General features: G+C 37.4%; 1 protein-coding gene across 5 annotated transcripts in view; it reads right to left on the reverse strand.

The window, feature by feature from the left end:
* The window catches only part of usp43a (ubiquitin specific peptidase 43a), a 238,101-nt gene that overhangs the window by 162,760 nt on the left and 53,611 nt on the right, over positions 1-21,730 (reverse strand). For all 5 annotated transcript variants that reach the window (XR_012407383.1, XR_012407384.1, XM_073953089.1 and 2 more), the window contains 1 exon segment: positions 6,458-6,604. Coding sequence is in view for 3 of the 5 variants with exons in the window: in XM_073953089.1 (XP_073809190.1) it covers positions 6,458-6,604 (147 nt within the window). In the remaining 2 variants the exon portion in view is untranslated.

Consider the following 21,730-nt stretch of genomic DNA (forward strand, 5'->3'; position numbering starts at 1 on the left):
CGAACACAAAGTGTGCATAAATGTTTATTGGGTCAGTATAACTACTCTAGCCTGTATAATGTTGAATGTAATACACGAGGGAATCTGATAATAACAAACGTCTGATTATACCAGTGAAGAAATGGTCTAATAATGTTGTCAATGATAGATAGCAAGCATATGTCTCACACATAGAATTATAAATAGTTGTATTTTGATGTCATCACTTTACTGTAAATTACCAAACAAGACATACAGTATTTAAAGTCTGTTCGAATCCACCATTTCAAGTCTATTTAATACAGATTTGTGAGAAAATCTTGATCTTCACTTTAATTTTCACTTTAGCAGGAATCGTGCAGCCCTAGTTTTAACCAATTGTAAAATGCAATGATGAATTGGTGGATCTAAGGGTTGGATTCAATTGCAGCTTTTATTTTAAGTGGTTAGGCACGTAAGGTTCAAAATAGAGACAGACGGTAGCATATAGATTATGCAAGGAAAGTAGTCAGTGTAACAGGCGAAAAGTCAAGGCAGATCGCAATACAAACATAAACATAAAACAAACAATTATCAAAACAGCTAGACAATTCAGGAAACGTGATGCTCACTACAAGGAAACACGACTCAGCCAGGATGTGTGTGTGAGTGGTGTGTATACAGTGCATGTAATCAGTCCTGGTCAGCTTCAGCTGTGTGTGTGTAATTAAAAAGTTACTTAAAACAGGTGTGTGACTGCGGCATATGATGGGATAAATAGTTTGGGTGAATGACAGAGTGTTCTCCAGCGATCTACAAGGGCTTCATCGCTGGTGATCTCAACATAAACAGACCTTGTATAAAAAACAGAGACTTAATACACAACTATCCCTAGACCCAATCCATACCCAATTTTACAGAAGAAACTTTGCTTTGCAACATTATGGCCAGTTTCCACCAGATTCATCTTATCATGCAGAGCAATTGAATACAGATCTGAGAGACTGCTGAGAGCTAGTGGAGCTGGGCTGAGAAGGAGGAAGTGGTAAGCTGGATAGGACCATCAGCAAGAAAACCGATTAAGATATTCAGGTCTGAATGGAACAAATTGAGACATATGCACCCTGTGGAAACAAAAGGGAGAGTGGAACTAGCTCTTCTGAATTTTTCCAAAACAGCTCAAGAAGGGGTCTATTCCTTACAGTTGAACACACACAGCACTGCATGATGTAGCCTGCTCTTGCACTTGGTCAAATGTTTCACAAGCCTCAGGGTCTGTGAACTAAGCCACATCCTCTTGCTGACTTGTGTAAAGTGCTCGCCTCTCAATCTGCAATGAGCTTTGGCAAGGCATGGACGCTGGCTAGCTGGGAACTGGATCTGGGGTGAGACAGGTGAAGTGCTCCAAAAACTAACCAGTACCCTTGAGGAACTTCTCTAGCTCTTTAACGGGCAGCATAACTTCCTGGTTGACCTCTTGCCCATAGGTTATTATTTGATTGATACAAATATCAATCAGTTAGTACTCAAAGAAAGCTTTTTTTAGCTTCACCAAAAGTGCTCTTGAGAAAGCCGTTGATGCTTTTGTTAGGTCCTGTTTGAAGTATTGTAATTCACTTTATGTTGGAGTTAGCCAAGCTTGTCTTTATCGTTTATAACTTGTACAAAATGCTGCTGCTCACATTTTAACAAACAATCATAATGAACACCGCACACATGTAATCTACCTCCTCCACTGGCTTCCTGTAAACTTCTGTGGTTTGAAACACAAGAAGCCAGGTTTAAACTTCTTAATCGAGTGTTCTGCATGCTTTTTGTGATGCTCTGCAATAACACTAGCTGGCAGTAGACGTTTATGTTCATCTGTGTAGAGTTTCTTCACTGGTGTTTTGTCTGCTGTTTGGACCTCTATAAAAAGTATTATAGTGTCTGACCTTATACATACTGTAATTAGTGCTGCTTGAGTATCTTGCTACATTTTCTCATAAAAACGCATCTTTAAATAGTGTCATACTGAATGTAACCCAGAATAATTTCAAATTAGGAATAAGGAAAGGTTGAAGATTACTAATCTTGTGATGTTGCTTGTTGAAAATAATCAAATTTCATCAGCATTTTAGAAGTTAAAGTGCAAAGAAGTACATTAGCGTAGCGTTAAATATGTACATTAGTGTAGATTGTACATTAAAATACATCAATGTCTCTGTTCATTTCATCACTAGCACTGAAGTTACAAACTATCAAATAACACCAGACATGACAAAGTTGACATGAAAGAAGATCACGAGCAGATTAATTGTGTATGGTGAAAAGCACATGGTTTCTGTAAGACAAATTGCAGAGATGTGTATTGAAGCTGTGAGAAACTCTGCCATACAAGGAGGACTCCTCCTATGCTCAGAATGTCCCAGTAGTCCTCCATTAGCATAGAAGAAATAGTATAATATATTTTCTCAGTTTACACTAGTTTAATATAGATTGAAAACAACATATATGTTCAAGTAAATCAAGCTTATGACTTTAGTTGGCATGACAAACTGATAAAAATTTTTACTTTCTTTTTATACTTGCTTCTGCTCAGTTAAAAATAAATAAATAAAATAGTTATATTTTATATAAAAATTTGAATAAAACTAGCTTTTATGTCTTTTTTTAATGTCTGCTTCTACTCAGGTATAGCAACTTTGAATTAGGGTTAAACTTTCTGCAGGGCAGAACAACCTCTGATGCTTGCATAGTGTGCAAAAACAATCACAAATCTAATGTTATATGGACATATTATATATGGATATGGATATATTATTATATTATATTGAATATATACATTATATATATTTGACGGGTTGCGCGGTGGCACAGTGGGTAGCTCTGTCGCCTCACAGCAAGAAAGTCGCTGCTTTGAGCCTCAGCTGGGTCAGTTGGCATTTCTGTGTGGAGTTTGGGTTCATGTGGGTTTCCTCCGGGTGGTCCGGTTTCCACCACAGTCTAAAGACATGTGCTAAAGGTAAAATTATCTGTAATGTATGTGTGTGAATGAGTGCGTATGAATGTTTCCCAGTGAAGGCTTGCAGCTGGAAGAGCCTCCACTGCGTGAAACATTGGCTGGATAAGTGGGTGGTTCATTCCGCTGTGGCAATCACTGATAATAAAGGGACTAAGCCAAAACAAAAATGAATGAATGAATAAATGAAAGAATGAATGGCACAATTTAGTTGCAGTACAGCTACAAGCCATAAAAGTGCCCTTCATAATTCACAATTACATATCCTGTGTAAATCTTCATTGATTTACTCAATATGCAAATGTTCGTAAGTCCAGATCTCATATGTCAAATAACAGGATCTGAACATGTCTAGCTATCATTCATCTGTTAATAATTGTGTCTCTGTTTAGATGAACTCTGTGTGAGGGGGCCAGAGATGCAAACCCATTCTGTGATCAGTCTAAAAATGGCTCTTAATGGAGCTGCCACATTACCATGCAGGCTTGGCATCTTCATTTGCTACCACTACAGCAGACAAAGGCCGAAGTGTGTTCACTGCCAAAACACAGACTTCAGCTGACCTGCTGCTGTCACCCTGTAATATCCACCGTGTCCAAACAGCCTCCCAACTTTGGGAAGGTGATTATGCCATTATGAAAACCTGCACCTTTAGAAATTTTATTAAGCTCATTCCACGCTCCCAAATTCCGCACTGGTTTCTAAACAGAATATAGACTTACGTACAATAAGGTTTCACTGAAATATACAGAATGTTACAACACATTCAAAACACCCGTCCACCCACTGATTTTTCCTCCTACGCCCTCTCTCTGGTGCACAAGTTTACAAATGAAACAGGAAAACTAGTCAGCCAATGTATCATACACAGGGGGGAGTCGTATCTTAGGCTGCAACTTCCTTCTCATTAGCTTAATGGAGTTTGAGGACTCAGACTCTGCCGAAACAACATGTTAAGAGATACACAAGAGATCACTGAATCTACAATAATGCCATGAGTTATTGTTCTTCCATTCTCGAGGCACTACACGTATAAATCAAATTATGCTGTGACAATGTATTACACCATAGTAGACCGTAACAATTCACAAAAAAGTTTTTTTTCGGTTAACTTAATTATAAATAGAATATATGTATAATTCCAACTGGGCCAGTTGGCACTTTTGTTAGCGGATGTCCCAATGTTTCCCATAGACTTAAAGGTGCAGTAAGTGATCTGCCAAAAGGCTAATCGGTTAGCATATTAGCTTTGGACGACAGGGGAGGGACTGTATATCAAATCCACGCTTCCTGAAATTGTGAACGCACCCACCGCGACACAACAGCAGACAACCCACTAGTTCATGTCATTCCCCAGTTAGAAGTGTACATAGTGGTTGGGCCGGTGGCGTGCAGGAATTTCACTTATTACTAAGTCACACTTACATGCTATTTCAGAGCGAATATTCAGACATGGTAAATTCAGCATGGTAAATAGTAGGCTATAGGGAGCATGTCACTGGCTGTCATTGTTCAGAAATGACCCAATGTGAATTTAAAAGCAGATCCAGCTCAGTTAAGCAGACTAGGCGGAATAGCGCTATTTACTGATGTTTTGTTGTTAAATTAAATATATATCTACATTATCGATGCTGTAAAAGGCCCTTACCAAACTGAAAATAGTCAAGTCAATCTTTCACCAGGAGATTTCAGTGGCCGAACGACAGGTCTGTGCATAAAACCCATTCACAACCCAATCTACATCTGCTCTGCATGAAGCTAAAACAGTTTTAAAACAGAACATTACCTGTCTAACAGAAAAACTTCAGCCATGGTGTCGTCCATCCTCCAACGTGCAAAAATAACTCCAATATTGTTCCAGGAGTTTAAAAAAGTTTCAATTGCATTTGATTTCGCCGCGACTGTGACTGTCTTGTGTGCACACATGGCCCAGCTAGGCATGCATGCGCGGCGCTAATGCCAGCGGGCACACACTAATTGTGGATATGCGTAAACAGAGATGCGCAAAAGCCCAAATCTGCATTTGCTGACAGACATATTGAGCTACTTATTGCAATTATGGGAGATGTCGGTCCGACAATATTTAATTGGATGAAAATTTTTTTTGTTTTTTGCCTTATCCAGAATATAAAAATACATATAAACACATTTAAATCATTTACTGTAATCATTACTATTGGACTGTGAAGAGACTCAGCCAGCACAACAAAAAATGCTTCAGAAGACAATCCCCTACTGCACCTTTAACATGGCCCATTGCAATACACTCATCTCACCCATCAGTAACACAGTGTCATAGAGACATGGGGGTGGGCTTATTTGACTCAAACAACCAATAGGCATCTCAATATATTAATGAAGCTTTCAAGCCATGCCCTTGAAAGTGTTTAAACGCCCCTAGTAACTGATTCCATAAACTAGAGCTGTACGAATTTGGAAAATTATAACATTGCGATATTTTATTTTTCTGCAATATATATTGTGATTATAAATTAAAATAAAAGCACAGATAAATGTAAAATAGATTGTGCTTTGTGCTTTTCTGGGAAATCTAACAATATTAAGGCACAGTAATTGAATCAGGCCAGACGTTATGCTTCATAAAGGATTTATTTTCTCCTAAGTGAAAATTCTTTCTGTCATTAATTACAAACACTCCTGTCATTCCAACCTTTAGAACACAAATTTAGACATTTCATATTATGAAAAAGCAATTAAATTGTGAAAATTGTGAAATTAAAGCAATAGCCCAGAGATCGGGTCCCCGCGTCAGGTCAGGGTGTGTCTGTCTATACCCTTTAAAATGCGTATGCGGCGACAGAGGCATACTCTAAACTTGCAAGGAAGAAAACTGAACTAGTGGATGACATGAAGGCAAGCAGCCTAATTCAATTCATGTTTTTGTTAACTAATTATTTCTAACTCTCTAACTCTCAAGCTCTAAAGGAGAAACTTGCCTTTAAATGAATTAATTTATGAATAATAATAATATATAAATAATATAATAAATACCATCCAATTGTGAGCTGGGAAAAAGCCCACTAAAAGACTAATTTTAAGACTAATCCACAAAACAAATTAAGTGCTTTTGACAAAAAAAGCTAGATTTTATTACACCTTTGATATTTTGACATTGCAATAGCAGTTTTAATGACTGTTAGACATAGTGAGAAGAATAAACCACTATATGACTGTAATTGGTTTGGTTGCTACACTGTAAAAAAAAAAAGGTTACTGCCTTAATTTTCTTAGTTGAATCAAATGATCTTTTCTAGTCATCTAAACTTACATCAGTCATCCTGACAAAAAATAAGAATTTAAACTTTGCAGTACACTGTAGTTGAAACCTGATTATCGTATTACAACAAGTTAAAGCAACATAACAATGTTTGTTGTCTTGATCCTTTTTCATTAAAAAAATCAGTGTATACTGTCTGCTAAATAGTTGATTTTAAAACATTCTGAAGGGTATTTAGAAAGACTGAAACCTGGTGTTACCTTGCTGGATGAACTATTTCTGCTTTGGTTGTTGTTGGTGGAGAGGTTAGCGTCCTCATGCACACAATCCAGAAGCCAGAGCAGAAACTCCAAAGCATCATGTTGAGCGTTTCCTTTAAACTGAGAGCCATACTTGGCCACAACACTCTAAGAAAAGAGAAGAAGAATATGTCAGTTAAGCGTTTATCTGTATACAATTTTAAAAGAAATCTCATCATCATTCAAATCTTGTTTTTTCTCACATCACCAGATATTCCTAAAGCAATATCACAGTCACAAGTTATGCCCTGTGACCCAAACACAAATGTGATATATAACCATGACACACTTTTGGAACACTAGTTAACAAATCAGATTTGAGGACCAGGACCTAAAAGAACATTGAAACAAAAAGCAAGAACTTAAAATAAGTCCATACATAACTATAACAATTTTAGACACAGCTATTAACAATTATTTCAACTGAATTATATTTGGAAAGTTTTTTCCAGAGTAAAAAAAAAAAAAAAAAAAAGAGTCATTCTAACAAACAGTAAAACGAACATCATCAAGCATTGCGTTGGTGCTAAATGTGATTGTTTTGAGATATACCTGTTATACCTGTTATATTAAAATATACATTTCCAATTTTCTACATATATTACATTTAAGGTGTTTTTTTGTTGTGTTTTTTTTTTTTTGCACGTTTGTTATAGGTAAGTGTGTAAGTGGTGTGTTAGAAAAAGTGACTCTTTGAGTTGCAAGCTTGTTCAAGGCAAACACCCTTTCACTAAACAACTGAAGAGATGCCAGTTGTACACTTACACAGGTGGGAAATGAGTATTCAACACATCAACATCTTTCTAAAAAAAAAAAACATATTTCGGATATTGGTAACAACCAAATAAATTCATAAATGCAAAAAAAACAAAACTTAAGAAATTAAGTTATGTGTAATAAATTGAAATGACACAGAAAAAAAGCACTGAACACATGAAAAAAGAAAGGTGTAGAAAGGCAGTGAAAGCCTAGACAGCAGCTCTCAGTAGTTATTTAGCAACCCTCTGCCCTTTATCACGTAAATTAAAATTAGCTGCTTCAGTCCAACAACTACATTACCAGGATGACTACCCAGAGAGGACATTTCAGAAAGACAATGATCCAAAACACTGCCAATGAAACTCTCAAATGCTTTCAGAGGAAGAAAATCAAGCTGTGGATTTGTCCAGACAATTAACTGACTTTAAATCCATAGAAGATACAAAATAAAGATCAGATTTGATATACGAGACCTCAAGACTTTTTCATGGTTATAGTCTGTGAAAAAAATCCAACCTCAGCAATGCATGTTACTTCATTCTCCAAATGAGAGGCATCTTTAGGCTGCCATCACCATAAAAAAATGAAGTGTTAAATACATTTCAGTAGTTACATTTTTATTTATTTATTTATTTATTTATTTATTTATTTATTTTTATGTTTGTATTGTTTGGGTTTTTACCAAAATCTTGTTCAATTGTCGACACCTCGTTTAGAAATATCATTCCCAAGAAAAAACATGACGTGTTCAATACTTGTTTCCCCCACTGAATTTCTACGCAAAGTATTTGGGGGAAAAGTGAAAAAAAAAATCTTGTAGTCAATGATTTGACCAAAAAATGTCCTTACTGACCCAAACAAACAGGGACATGAAGAAAAACACAATCACCAACAATGTTATCTGAATGTCAAAGTAACAGAGCTGTCCAACGTATGTCTGATCACGTTAATGTCATAATCAGATCATAATAATCTCCTTATTTTCAAAGCACATTTGAATTGATCTGGTTTACAGCCAGATTTTGGGAATCCCTAAACGAAAGCTTCAGTAAGACCTGAAAAAAGGGTTTCTGTTCTGCTACTGTACATATTTCTGACAGCATATTTTAATGATTTATTTTAATAAGAAAAACTAAATTACTCAAATATGTCATTCTCCACACCTCAAATAATATCTAATTTTTTTTTTTGTCTTTCCATGTGGCTCCGGTGTTAGAATAATCAACACAGAATATTTGTTTACAAGATGAAAAACATCTATCACTGTTATGGCGTTTGCTCAACTGTATAATAGAATTATTGTACTCGGAATAGAAAATTCATTCTTCATTTATTCATCCTCATCTCAAGCAAGAACTGGAAGGTTGCTCTTTTCTACACCATTACAACGAATGAAAACTGATTTATAAAAGTGTATTGTATGGTACACAAAAATTGGTAAAATTGGAAACTGGTCATACAATTTAAGTCCAACCCAAGCTCTTGTTTATGAGATCATGAAATTGTAACCAAAGTCAGTCTTATGAATCATTTCATTGAAGCAATAACTGAATCATTACTAACTAAATGATTAATAACTAAATGATTCATTGATTCACAAATCTGACTGTTCTGGTTACACTCAATGATTTAAACTTCAATCATTAGTGACAGAAGTGACAGTCATAGAATTACAGACAACGACTATAGAATACACAAGATTTGTCACTAATATCTTTTTTAATGAAAAGTGTAACTGTCAATATGGTAAATAGAGCGATGTGAGTCTCTGCAGATTTTGTGTGATTTGGATGTTTAGAAATGAAACTAAAGAGACAGTTGTTTAATTGTATTAGTGATTCCTAATATAAAATTTAGTGGTAAGCTTGGCAAGCAGTTTTGGAGAATTTGATGTCTCCCTATTCAGACAGGCGTTTCAAAGATGGCTGCCGAATGTGAAATTACTTGCCTTAAAGGGACTTTGTTACAGCATACCACTTGCTCACAGTCTCTAAAAACAGGTTCTAACAGACATCAAGACACAGATGGGGTAAGAAAACTGACGAGGTCTGACCTTGTTCCAGCTGTGTTTACGAGCGGTATCATTCAGCATTACATCACTGCAATGTGGTGTCTTGAAGTGCTTTGAAATGTGTGTTTTAATCTTAACCAAACCATGAAGACAGGGTGGGACATATATTAGTTCCTCCCTTTAAAACACAGCTAATACCATTTCTTAAGAGGAGAGAATCTTAAAAGAAGAATCTTGAAGAGGTGGGACATGTCAGATACTAAACAGCATTTTTATTGGTCAGCCGATATGATGAGAAACTGAAGTATGGAGTGATCTCAAAAAAATGTTGATCTGTTTAGGCAGAAGTGACAAACTGCATGTTTGAGGTTTATATCATCTAAATGTGAATTTTGACATTGTTTTGGAGCACATTAGATTGTAGATATCCTTAAGATTAGGGGTGCCCAAACTTTTTTAGTATGAAGGGGCAAAAACCAAATATCATTGAGAATCTTTATGACATTTAAGTTGCCATGGGTAATTTTGTAATTTATGTAATAATATTTTAAAATACATAGAAAACATTACTTTAAATCCTATTAACTAATGCAGTATAACTTTATCTTTCATAAATAATTGCAATAAAACATAAACAGTCACATTTATAGCACAGTGAAGTTCAATGCTGAATACACTAGTCAAGTAGAATCTGCATATGACTTGATTTGCTCACCAAAGTCTCTGCACTGTTGGGTGACAATATGTACATTGAAAGAAAAATATGATTAATTTACACATATTAATTAAATAATTTAATTTCAGCTCAATTTTAACAATAAAACCAACAAACAAAGGGTTACATTAAATATGAACTTATTTTCTTATCAGATGGGATGGCGGGCCAAATCAAAAGCTACTTTGGGCCAATTTTAGCCCACGCACCCTAGTTTGGCCATCTCTGCCTAAGATTTACATACTGATACTAACGTCTAAACAGCACGCCTCACAGCACTGGTTCGAGCCCTGGCTGGGTCAGTTGGCAATACTGTATGGAGTTTGCATGTTCTCCCCGTATTTGCGTGCCCAGATTTTCCTCAAAATCCAAAAACATGCGGTACAGCTGAATTTAATAAGCTAAATTGGCCATAGTGTATGTGAGTGAGTGCAAAAGTGTGTAGGTCAGGGGTGACCAACCCTGTTCCTGGAGATCGACCTTCCTGCAGATTTCAGTTGCAACCCATATTAAACACACCTGCCTGTAATTATCAAGTGCTGTTCAGGTCCTTATTAATTGATTCAGGTGTGTTTGATCAGGGTTTGAACTGAACTCTTTAGGAAGGTCGATCTCCAGGAACAGGGTTGAGCACCCCTGGTGTAGGTGTTTCCCAGTGTTGGATTGTGGCTTGAAGGGCATCTGCTGTGTAAATCATGAGCTGGATAAGTTGGTGGTTCATTCCGCTGTGGCAACCCCTGATTAATAAAAGTGACTAAGTCGAAAAGAAAGTAAATGAATGAGGTTGTAAAGGTGAGTAGGCTTGACAAACCACCTGTAGAATCTTCTCTCTAAAACAAACAAACCCCCCTCCTTTACTGTAGTGGACTGAGCACAAACAGTTTCTTTATATAAATAGCACTTCTTGTGTCCATTGTACGTCACTTTGGACAAAAGCATCTGCTAAATGACTAAATGTAACATTGGCTGAGATTGTGCATTTACATTTAGGCCCAGTGTTTACAGTAGATCACCATCACCAGTAGGGTGATTTGGAGTTTCTGAAATAGTAGCTGGATAACATGGATTGCATTTGCACACATATTTTTCTGCTCTTAAATACTTGTGTGACTGTCAGCATCTGCTTCTTTGTTCTCTGTCTGAAGCCACCATACAAATGTAGATAGCCAATTTAAAACAGGATTTTTTTTTATTTTGTGGTTTATTTGGGGCAATCTATAGCTCTTCAACTCGTTCAACTCAGTTTCAATCGATAAAAGAAATAAATTAAAAATGCTGTCTTTACCAAAATTGGATTGGGTGAACAATACAGACATTTTGGTCTGCTTAGCACTCCCCTGCCTATGCTTTGAGATAATTCACCCAGAGCTGGTGCCATAAGGTGGGTATGTAGGCGTCGTATGTATTGTATGTAGGCATGTATGCCATCGCCCCCTCACCAGCACTAACCCACACCCCCTCATTATGTTAAAATAGCTTTTGATAATAAACCATGCTTTTAGTATATTTCCAAAGTGTTTTGTCTTCCCAGAGTGAAAAATAAGCTAAAATAGAAATAATTTAATTTAAGACAGTGTTCTAAGCAGGATACAATTTTGATAGGTGCTTAAGTGTTTAACCCAATATCACTCATCATTTTTAGCAAAGTTTTACTCGCAGTTGTCAGGCTGCTATTCCATTAAATAAACTTGTAGAATTATTCATTCATTCATTCATTTTCTACCACTTTTCCGGGGCTGGGTCGCAGGGGAAGCAGTCTTAAGAGAGAACCCCAGACTTCCCTCTCCCCAGACATTTACTCCACCTCCTCCAGGGGGATCCCAAGGCGTTCCCAGGCCAGCTGAGAGACATAGGCTACGTTCACACTGCAAGTCTCAGTGCTCAAATCTGATTTTTTCTCAGATCTGATTTTTTTGCATGGCTGTTCACACTGCTTTTATAAAAGTGGCCAATATCAGATTTGCAGTGTGACCAGATCATGGTCCTAAACTGACCCGCATGCGCAAAAGTGCATTACGGAGAGCACAAAATGTCTAATTATCCACACACGTGAGTGCTGCATGAGTTAGCACGTTGTCAGATCATGCTTATATGATTATTACCCTTTTCACTGAAAACCGTGGTGTAATTCATGAACTGTAAATGATTGCTCTGCAACTACTAATGTGTATTTCAGCAAAACTGATCATTTGTGATTTATGACAAGCGTGGTGCGTGGCGCTCTGACCAGCGCTGTAGTGAACTCATCAATAAGCAGCCGCAGACTGAGCTGTGAAGGCGGAGGTGGTTTATCTCCGTTTGTGGAGTTGTTTAATTTTACTTCGTTATAAACAGCAGACACGTGCAGAAGGCCGTTTTGGGTGCTGTACTTTTTTTCTCTCTGAAAGAAAGTTCTCCACATTTGCACACAGATCCCCCATCCGCAACACCCACGATGCTTTTCGGCTTTGCGGCCAACCTGTCCCTCAATTGTTAACCAGATTAGTTAACAAGCACCAGTTATGCCTTCAAATTCTTTTTCAACATGAACAACCAACTTTCTGTGGTACTGTAATCGCCCTGTGTGCTGTTCTACTGTGCTGCTGAGGGGTAGATGATGTCTGCAGCACAGAATGATGACGCATGTCACTTAAAGATAATATAAAAGTCATATGAAATCCAACATAACTCTTCACACTGCGGTCACATTGCAAAACATCAGATCTGTGTCTGATTTAAGATCACATATGAAAGTGGCACAGATCTGACCTGAAAAGATCAGATTCCATGCGGTTTGGGCTGTTCACACTGTCATCACCTGAGTCACATGAGGGGAAAAAAATCAGATTCGGGCCACATTTGCCTGCAGTGTGAATGTAGCCATAGTCCCTCCAGCGTGTCCTAGGTCTTCCCCGAGGCCTCCTACCGGTGGGACATGCCTAGAACACCTCCTTAGGTAAGCGTCCAGGAGGCTTCCGAAACAGATGCCCGAGCCACCTCAGCTGACTTCTCTCGATGTGGAGGAGCAGCGGCTCTACTCCGAGTTCTTCCCAGGTGACAGAACTCCTCACCCCATCCATCACCCTGGGAAGGAAACCCATTTTGCTGTGGCTGCTTGTATTCAAGATCTTGTCCTTTCAGTCATGCCCCAGACAAAAATGCTGTTTTGTTACTGTGTAGCAGACCCCATCCGAATGATGGCCGAAACTTTACTGATGTTTCTAAGCCTTATTACCATACTTTTTCTTCTGAAATAACTGTAAGAGCTAAGTAAACCAATGCAGAATATACATTAACATTTTTAGACATTCTTATGCCTTTTCGGGGGGTAGCTGAATAAACTTTTGTAGTACGAGCTCTGTTAAGCCGTCATGAAATGTTTGATATCCATACTGTTCTCTCACCGTTTCTTGTTAGCCATGAAAAACAGATTTTGTTTTAAAATAAAAGTGCCCATAAACAATAGAAGTAAAGTGATCCTTAAACATAAAGAGAAATGTAAGATAACTCTTAATAAAATCTGTTACATGGTGTAATGTGCATGCTTTCCGCCAATATAAGTAACACTTTTGAAATGCTCTACACATCTGATGATCTATCTAAGACCTATATATAAGTAAAAGTTTATGTATACGTTTATGAACTTTCTAACATGTAGCTCTAGGTGTTTACTTTTTAAAAGATTGTTCAGAGCTCTGTCATCTGTTGCATTCTATACAATTGTGATACAGTTTATGTTATTGTTACCATAGCCATATCACTCTGCAACCCAAGACCGTTTACTCACTGAAGCTGAGCAGGGCTGACACTGGTCAGTACCTGGATGGGAGACCACTTGCGAAAACTAGGTTTCTGTTGGAAGTGATGTTAGTGAGGCCAGCAGGGGGCACTCAATGTGTGGTCTATGTGAGCCCTAATGCCCCAGTAAAGTGAAGGGGACACTATAGGCTCAGTGATGGCGTTTTTTTGGATGAGACGTTAAACCAACTTCCTCACTCTCTGTAGTCATTAGAAATCTAAAGAGCAGGGGTGTAGCACCGGTGTCCTGCCCAAATTCTCTCTATCAGCACTTACCCATCATGGCTGCCCAATCATCCCGAATTGGCTCTATCACTGTCCCTCCACTCCACCTATAGCTGGTGTGTGGTCAGCACACAGTCGTGTTGTCCCTGTGGCTGCCGTCGCATCATATAAGCGGATGCTGCACACTAATGGTGGTATGAAGAGACCCCCCTCATGATTTTGAAGCACTTTGGGTGTATGGCCATACACAATAAATGCACTATATGAATACACATTACTTGTTGTTGCAACAAGGTGTTTTTAAGGCATGTTAAAAGTTAAAGGTGCAGTATAGGTGACTGTCTTCAGAAACATTTTTTTTGTTGTGCTGGTTGAGTGTCTTCACATTACAATAGTAATGATTACAGTAAATGATCTGAATGTATTTATATGTATTTTTATATTCTGAGTAAAGCATAAAACTAAAATATGTTCATCTAATTCAAATAAACATTGACGGACCAACAAATAACTCAATTACGACAGGTATTTCAAGCTGTCAACAAATTTAAATTAGAATTTTCTGCACAGCCTCTCTAAGCAGACAGATACGTCACTCGCAAACACACGTAAAGCACAGATCTACCGCTGACAGACATACGTCATCGGCAAACTCTGCATCAACCTGAACATCTCTCTGAAAGACCATAGTGGCCTTTTATGCATGAAAAGAAAGATTGTTTCTGAAAGGGCTTTTGCCAAAAAGGCAGAATCAAAACTTTTCTAAAACCCCAATCAATATAGGAATTACTTTTGTACGCTGGGGGGAAATGGAAATGATGTAATGCAGTTCAAAACAACAATCTGAAAGATGACACCACTGAAGTATTTCTTTTAGACAGGTATGATTTAAAACTATTTTAGCCACGCAAAACTGATGTAGTTCTTGTTTAGGAATGGGTTTATATCCACGGTAGTGTTAAAACCTCCGGCAGAAGATTGGCTATTTTCAAGTTCATGGATTATCTTTTACACATCGATAATGTAGTCGGGTAAATAGACCTGAGTATTCGTTTAGTTCATTCATTTTCTTGTCGGCTTAGTCCCTTTATTAATCCGGGGTCGCCACAGTGGATTGAACCACCAACTTATCTAGCAAGTTTTTACGCAGCGGATGCCCTTCCAGCCGCAACCCATCTCTGGAAAACATCCACACACACATTCACACACACACACTCATACACTATGGACAATTTAGCCTACCCAATTCACCTGTACCACATGTCTTTGGACTGTGGGGGAAACCGGAGCACCCGGAGGAAACCCACACAAAGGCAGGGAGAAAATGCACTCCACACAGAAACGCCAACTGAGCCGAGGTTCGAACCAGGGACCAAGCAACCTTCTTGCTGTGAGGCGACAGCATTACCTACTGTGCCACTGCCTCGCCCATTCGTTTAGTTGTTTAAGTAAAAAAGGAGCTGAAAACAAGCAATGTGCGAGGGTCAGTGAGCACAATTGAAAATGAAAAGTCACTCGTTGTCTTGGTAACGTAAATGTCAGTGTAATGTAAAAAGATTACAGGATGTTTTTGTTTTTAGCGCTGCTTTTTTCTGATATAACTTTTATTTAGTTTCATAACAAACATCAGTAAATGTGCTCTTCCGCCTAACCAGCTTTACTGAGCTGAAGTTTGATTTATATTCACACATTTGTTCATTTTTAAGTGACAGCCTGTGACACAGTTTTGGGGAAATATAATTCCTGCACCCACTGGCCTGTCAACAACTATGCTTGATAAAGTGTGTGTCTCCATAGAGTTTTCTAACTGGTGAATGACATGGTCTAGTGTTATATCTAATACGTGCATGTTCGCGTGTTCATTACTTAGGCAGGTGTGGCTTTGGACGGCAGGGGAGGGTTGTAAAATTTTCTAAGCTATTACACTAATGCTAGTATTCTGGCAGATCACCTACTGCACCTTTAAGGAGAACACCATATTTTTATCTGGGAGTGCAAGTTAAATGCTTTTATGCAAGCGCTCCTTTATATCAGACACTTCCTCATCAGGCCAGGGCCTGTGCCAACTTTTAATTCATCCCCAATATTTGTTCATTTTTTATTTGGTCATAAAGTAAATTAAATTTTTATTGTAGTACCTAGTACTGTACATGAGTAGTATGCAATTTTAGGCACAGCTTATATGTTCTTTTACTTACCACAGATAAAATGCATCATACAAGTTTAAAATGGCAAGAGGTTGAGTAAACAATGACACTTACTTTTTTATATGTCTCAACAGCTCACCTACTGCACAAGTACTGTACCTCTTATCAATTTAAATTATGTCTGCACGGGTCCAAAGTTCTCAAACGTCCTTTGTACTGCAGTTTTATGGCAGTCAAACCTATAGACGTTTGTCCAACCAGGACAACAGACTGTAAACTGATACTTCTACCAAACTGAACAACAACAGGAACTTGGCTTCATTTTATATTTCCACTACAATTCTGGTTAACAACTGTTCTGGGCACACTTTACAGTAAGGTTCAATTAGTTAATGTTATCCAATAAATTTATAACATTAACTAAGAATGAACAATACTTGTAGTGTACAACACGTACTAATCATAGTTCATGCATTATTAAAATCTAAAATTGTACGTTAACATTAGTTAATGTAACATGATTTAACAAGAATCAATTACTGTATTTTCATTAACATTAACAAAGATGCATAAATGCTGTAATAAAGGAATTGTTCATGTTTTTGTGTGTTGGTTAATACATTATTTGACATTTTACATAACTAACCAGTTAATACCATAGACTGTAAAGATATGGGCGTAGTATGCGTGAGGTCACAGGTTTCTGAAGAGTGTACATTAAGCTACAAGTGGGCGTGGCCAAACCTTGCCATTTTGTTTGCGCATCATGGCATTGACCAGGGGATACCAAACAAGGATAGCGAGGTGGAGCGTGAGCGGAGCTACAGACGCCTGCTAGCATTTTGCTTAGACAGGCTTTTCTTTGGGAGAAACGCCTAATACTTCATTACAAGCAACTCGCTTGTGTTCTGACCACATGTGCTTGGTTGTGTACTATATCAAAAGTGTTTGACTTTTAAAGACACTTTTGTAATACACTGAGCCAATAAACATTGTTCCTATGATGTTTTTTACAGAGGAAAAATGCTAATTACATCCATTTACTTCAAATATAGTCTGTGTTAGTAAATGCACAGCTAGTTATAAAAAATCCAAGCATAACACTGTATGACAACGTTTCATATAACGTATGACTGTTTATAGCCTACAGCTAATCAATCTGTCAGATTTTGGAGTTTATTACAGGGCATATAAATGATAAATGATCTTAAACAAAACAAAAAAAAGATATGGTATATATGTATATGATTTCACTCACCTAAAATATGGAGGCCACTTTAATGGTTTGTGAGCATAATTAAGTGCACACAGTATGTCATATAATCTGATAATTGTAGAAAATAATTTCAAAGGGCAATTGATTGTTTAAAGCCATATAAAACAAAACAAAGATACAATGTATATGCCAAGTTCAGCGGCTAATCAGTCAGGGGTGCGTTTCCCAAACAACGACATAACTCGCGGCTGAACTATCATAGCATGATGCATCGTTTGGGAAAAGAACGATGTAGTGACGAGTGTTTTCCAAAACCCGTAGTAAAACACCCATAATGACGCTCTAAATAGGGTGGAGTAACAACTTCTTCAGAGAAGAACTCCAAAATTTCTTTGTGCACATTATATTGTTTTACACGCACACACATTTAAAATCAAATCCAATATTAGCTTTGGTAAAAACATTCACTCATTTTCCACATTAATTGAAATATATGTTAATGGCACATATTTAATTTTTGAAAAGTCTACTTTTATTTGGAAGTTTGCGACACAGTTTGCAAATGTTCGTTGGACAGACATAGCTGGGAAACACCAAATCAACAAACTATATTTGTAACGACACAACTTGCGACCTTAGTTGGCTAACGATAGTTTTCGGAAACGCACCCCAGAATGATATGATGGCGACCAGCAAGACCTAGCTGTCACTCAAGTGGCCACGCCCTTAAGTATGCAGACTTGATAAAACTTAATAAAATAAAACTGATGAGTTATAAAAAAATTCACCCCCTCACAGTTGTCATGAAGGGTAATACTAGCTATATGCACCAAGACCATCTCTTCTACCAGGATGTAAACATTTTTTTATCAGCTGTAAAATTGGCCAATTTAGCATTGCAGTCAATGAACATCTTGTCTGCCTGAAGCCAGCCCTCAAAGGCGAGTTGATGAATTGCAGTTTCAGTTACTTCCGTATTGGCTTCATGAGGGAGAGCAGAAGGTGGCCGCTTGGTTAATACATTAACCGCGTTCTGCACTGTAAAACAAAGACTCAACTCAAAAACATAAAGCAACTTGCTGCAGAGCTTTTTTTGACTTGACTCAACACGTTCAACCCAAGTACTGCATTTGACTCAATTTAAGTTCTGTTCAAGTTTAAAGCTCTGCAGCAAGTTGGCTTACAATTTTAAGTTGAGTCAACTTTTTTACGGTGTATTGGATGAGGATAGGCGATGCAGTGGCGCAGTAAAAAGTTCTGTCGCCTCACAGCAAGAAGGTCACTGGTTCGAGCCTCAACAGGGTCAGTTGGCGTTTCTGTGCAAAGTTTGCATGTTCTTCCTGCATTTGCGTGGGTTTCCTCCGGGTGCCCCAGTTTCCCGCATTGTCCAAAGACATGCGGCACAGGTGAATTGGGTTGGCTAAATTGTCCGTAGTGTATTAGTGTGAATGAGTGAGTATGTATGTTTCCCAGAGATTGCAGCCAGAAGGGCACCTTCTGCATAAAAGGCGTGCTGGATAAGTTGGCGGTTCATTCCGCTGTGACAACCCTGGATTAATAAAGGGACTAAGCCGAAAAGAAAATGAATGAATGATTGGATAAGGATACTGTAATAATGAGTTAAGTTCCAAATCTAAATCAGAATTGACATATTTCCTGATCTCAGTAGCATTCACATGTCAAGTGGGGTTCTACAAATGTTCATTTACTTATGATTGTGGTCTGGCACAAAAATGCAGACTGTATTAACAGCATCTACATAAATAGTAATGAGGTACTGGCATTTTAATCTATTTTTTTCTGAGCAACTGTATAGACAAACAAATCCTCGTGAACCCTGAAATTATGGCATTCACATTTGTTTTGATAATGCATTCAGTTTTTATAATCGCTGTCATTATGCTTTCAGTCATATTTATTACACACGGTTTGCTTATTTTCTCAACATAACAAGATTATATTTCATTTTGTTCTTTCATCTCATTCTTCATTTTTAAAATGACTACATTTTAAACCCCTAAAATGAATATCATTTCTGTAATTGTTTAACTCTGGCTTAATATGTACTTTCCTTTATTCGCTGTGGGACACAATGCGCTTTTTCAGTCATGCTGTGACTAACAATAGAACTGTAAAATACACTTCCACATAAAAATGACATTTTATTCAAGCACTATAATCCAAATGTTTAAAATCCAGATGATTGTATGGGACATCAGTAAAAAAATTGTTTTAGCTTCTAGCTGTAAATGTAATATGTACAAATAAACAATGAGACCAGGCTGACTAGTCACAAGCAAGCCATTGCTCATCCATCAACCCTTTCATTCTGCAACAGACTTGCTTCTGGACTTTATATGTACGTTGCTCATGCACAGCAGAGACTCTGAAACTCTTTACATTAAAAAAAAAAATCTCTTCTTTTCTGACCTTTTCCTGAAATATAAAGCTCCAACGGGTAAAATAAAAGTCATATAATTTGCATCTAAATACGTTTAGACATAAATTACCAAGCTCCATTCACTTCATTCTGAAGACAAACCTCTCCCTTCTCTTACTCAACAATGACAAACAAGTCGAGCAGGTTAACACGACCTGTCTTTGTTCCATTGCCAATTCACTAAGCAACGTGATGAATGACGGCATTACGTAACCTCAGCTTCAGTGCTGCTAGCATTTTCCCTTCTATTCTTAAGCTGCAGACAGACGTGCTGGAATGTGCCTTTACTACCATCCTTTTAATTTTAGAACCAAATAATTTTCCTTTTTAATAGGGGTGTCAAAGACATGGCCACTGGCTGAATATAAAGAATTACTGACGAATGCATTCTAATGTTTTGGATGACTGCAGGGGATAGATATAGTGGATGGATGGATGGATGGATGGATGGATGGATGGATGGATGGATGGATGGATGGATGGATGGATGGATGGATGGATGGATGGACGGACATACAGATGGCTTATGACTGTATCAAATTTTCTTGTTGCAAATAACTGATTTGTTATTTGGTAAAGATGTAACGAGTCACCATGAGGCGGTTGAAAATCAACTCAAATATGTGACAATTTAAACAGGTAGAAGTGTTGAATGAATACATGTTTTGAACAGAGAGGGCGTTGTGTTTACAGGTGCAAACTAACTTTCCCTGAATATCAGTGATGAGCAAGAGGTGGGGCGGTAGACTAAAATTACATTGGGTAGGTGAACCAGACAAAACACAAACAGTGTGCTAATATTGCGTAAAGATGCCTACTTAATATGATGCAGCACAATGAAAAACTACAGTCAAGGTGCAAAAAATGTTTTTCTTACTTAGATTTTATTTGTTGTTTCTAGTCCAAATATCTAAAAATTCGGTCCCACTTTATATTGTGGCCTTAACTAATATGTACTTACATAGGAACTAATAGTTTGTTATTGTGTAAATACATGTATTTACTTTGTACTTAAGCTTGATTAAATACAAGTATGTTATTACATCTGTAATTAACTTTTGTAATTACATTTGTAAATACACTGTTGACCATCCTTTACACCTAAACCCACCCTTAAACCTACCCATGCCACCAAACCTGTCCATAACCCAACCTCTATCCCAGCTCAAAAGCACCACAAGTGTTCTCAAATACATTATAAACACAGTAAGTACATTGTATTTATTTTTTTTATGTAAGTAAATAGTAGTTAAGGACACTTAATATAAAGTGGGACCAAAAATTCTTATGTCAAGAAGCATTTTCTAAGCAGGAAAAACATATTGTCTTGTTTTCAGAAATAATATTCCAAGATTAAATGAGTTTTTCCTTGAAACAAGCAAAATAATCTGCTAATGGGGTAAGCAAAATAATCTTGTTTTTCTTTTTGACATAAGACTATCTTGCTTAGCCCATTGGCAGATAATTTAACTTGTTTTAAGGAAAACTCACTTAATTTTGGCATATTATATCTTAAAACAAGACAGAACGTTTTGCTTTTCTAGAAAATTCTGCTTGATTTAAGAGTTTTTAGATATTTGGACTAGAAACAAGACAAAAAATCTAAGTAAGAAAAGCATTTTTTGCAGTGTATTAATAGGCTAAACCATGTGGACCGGAGGATTGGTATCTCTGTTTGCTCATGATGAGTGCTGACGTTACGGAGATCACACGGTGCATCAGTGTTTTCATAGCCAAAATGTGAAGTAGTTTTTCAGACTGAAAGAGAAAGCCGTGCTATTAGAACCAGACTAGATTAGATTGTTCCTTTTCACTCTTTTTCAATTTAATTTACAAATCTTTTAATAATTTGCTTATTATATCATACATTATAATCAGTATTTTATGCCAGTGGCCAGTCCCCTGGTGCAGAGGGCCTATTCCCCACCTCTGTACACACTGCTC

This window comes from Danio rerio, chromosome 6, assembly GCF_049306965.1.
Source record: "Danio rerio strain Tuebingen ecotype United States chromosome 6, GRCz12tu, whole genome shotgun sequence".
Classification (NCBI taxonomy): domain Eukaryota; kingdom Metazoa; phylum Chordata; class Actinopteri; order Cypriniformes; family Danionidae; genus Danio; species Danio rerio.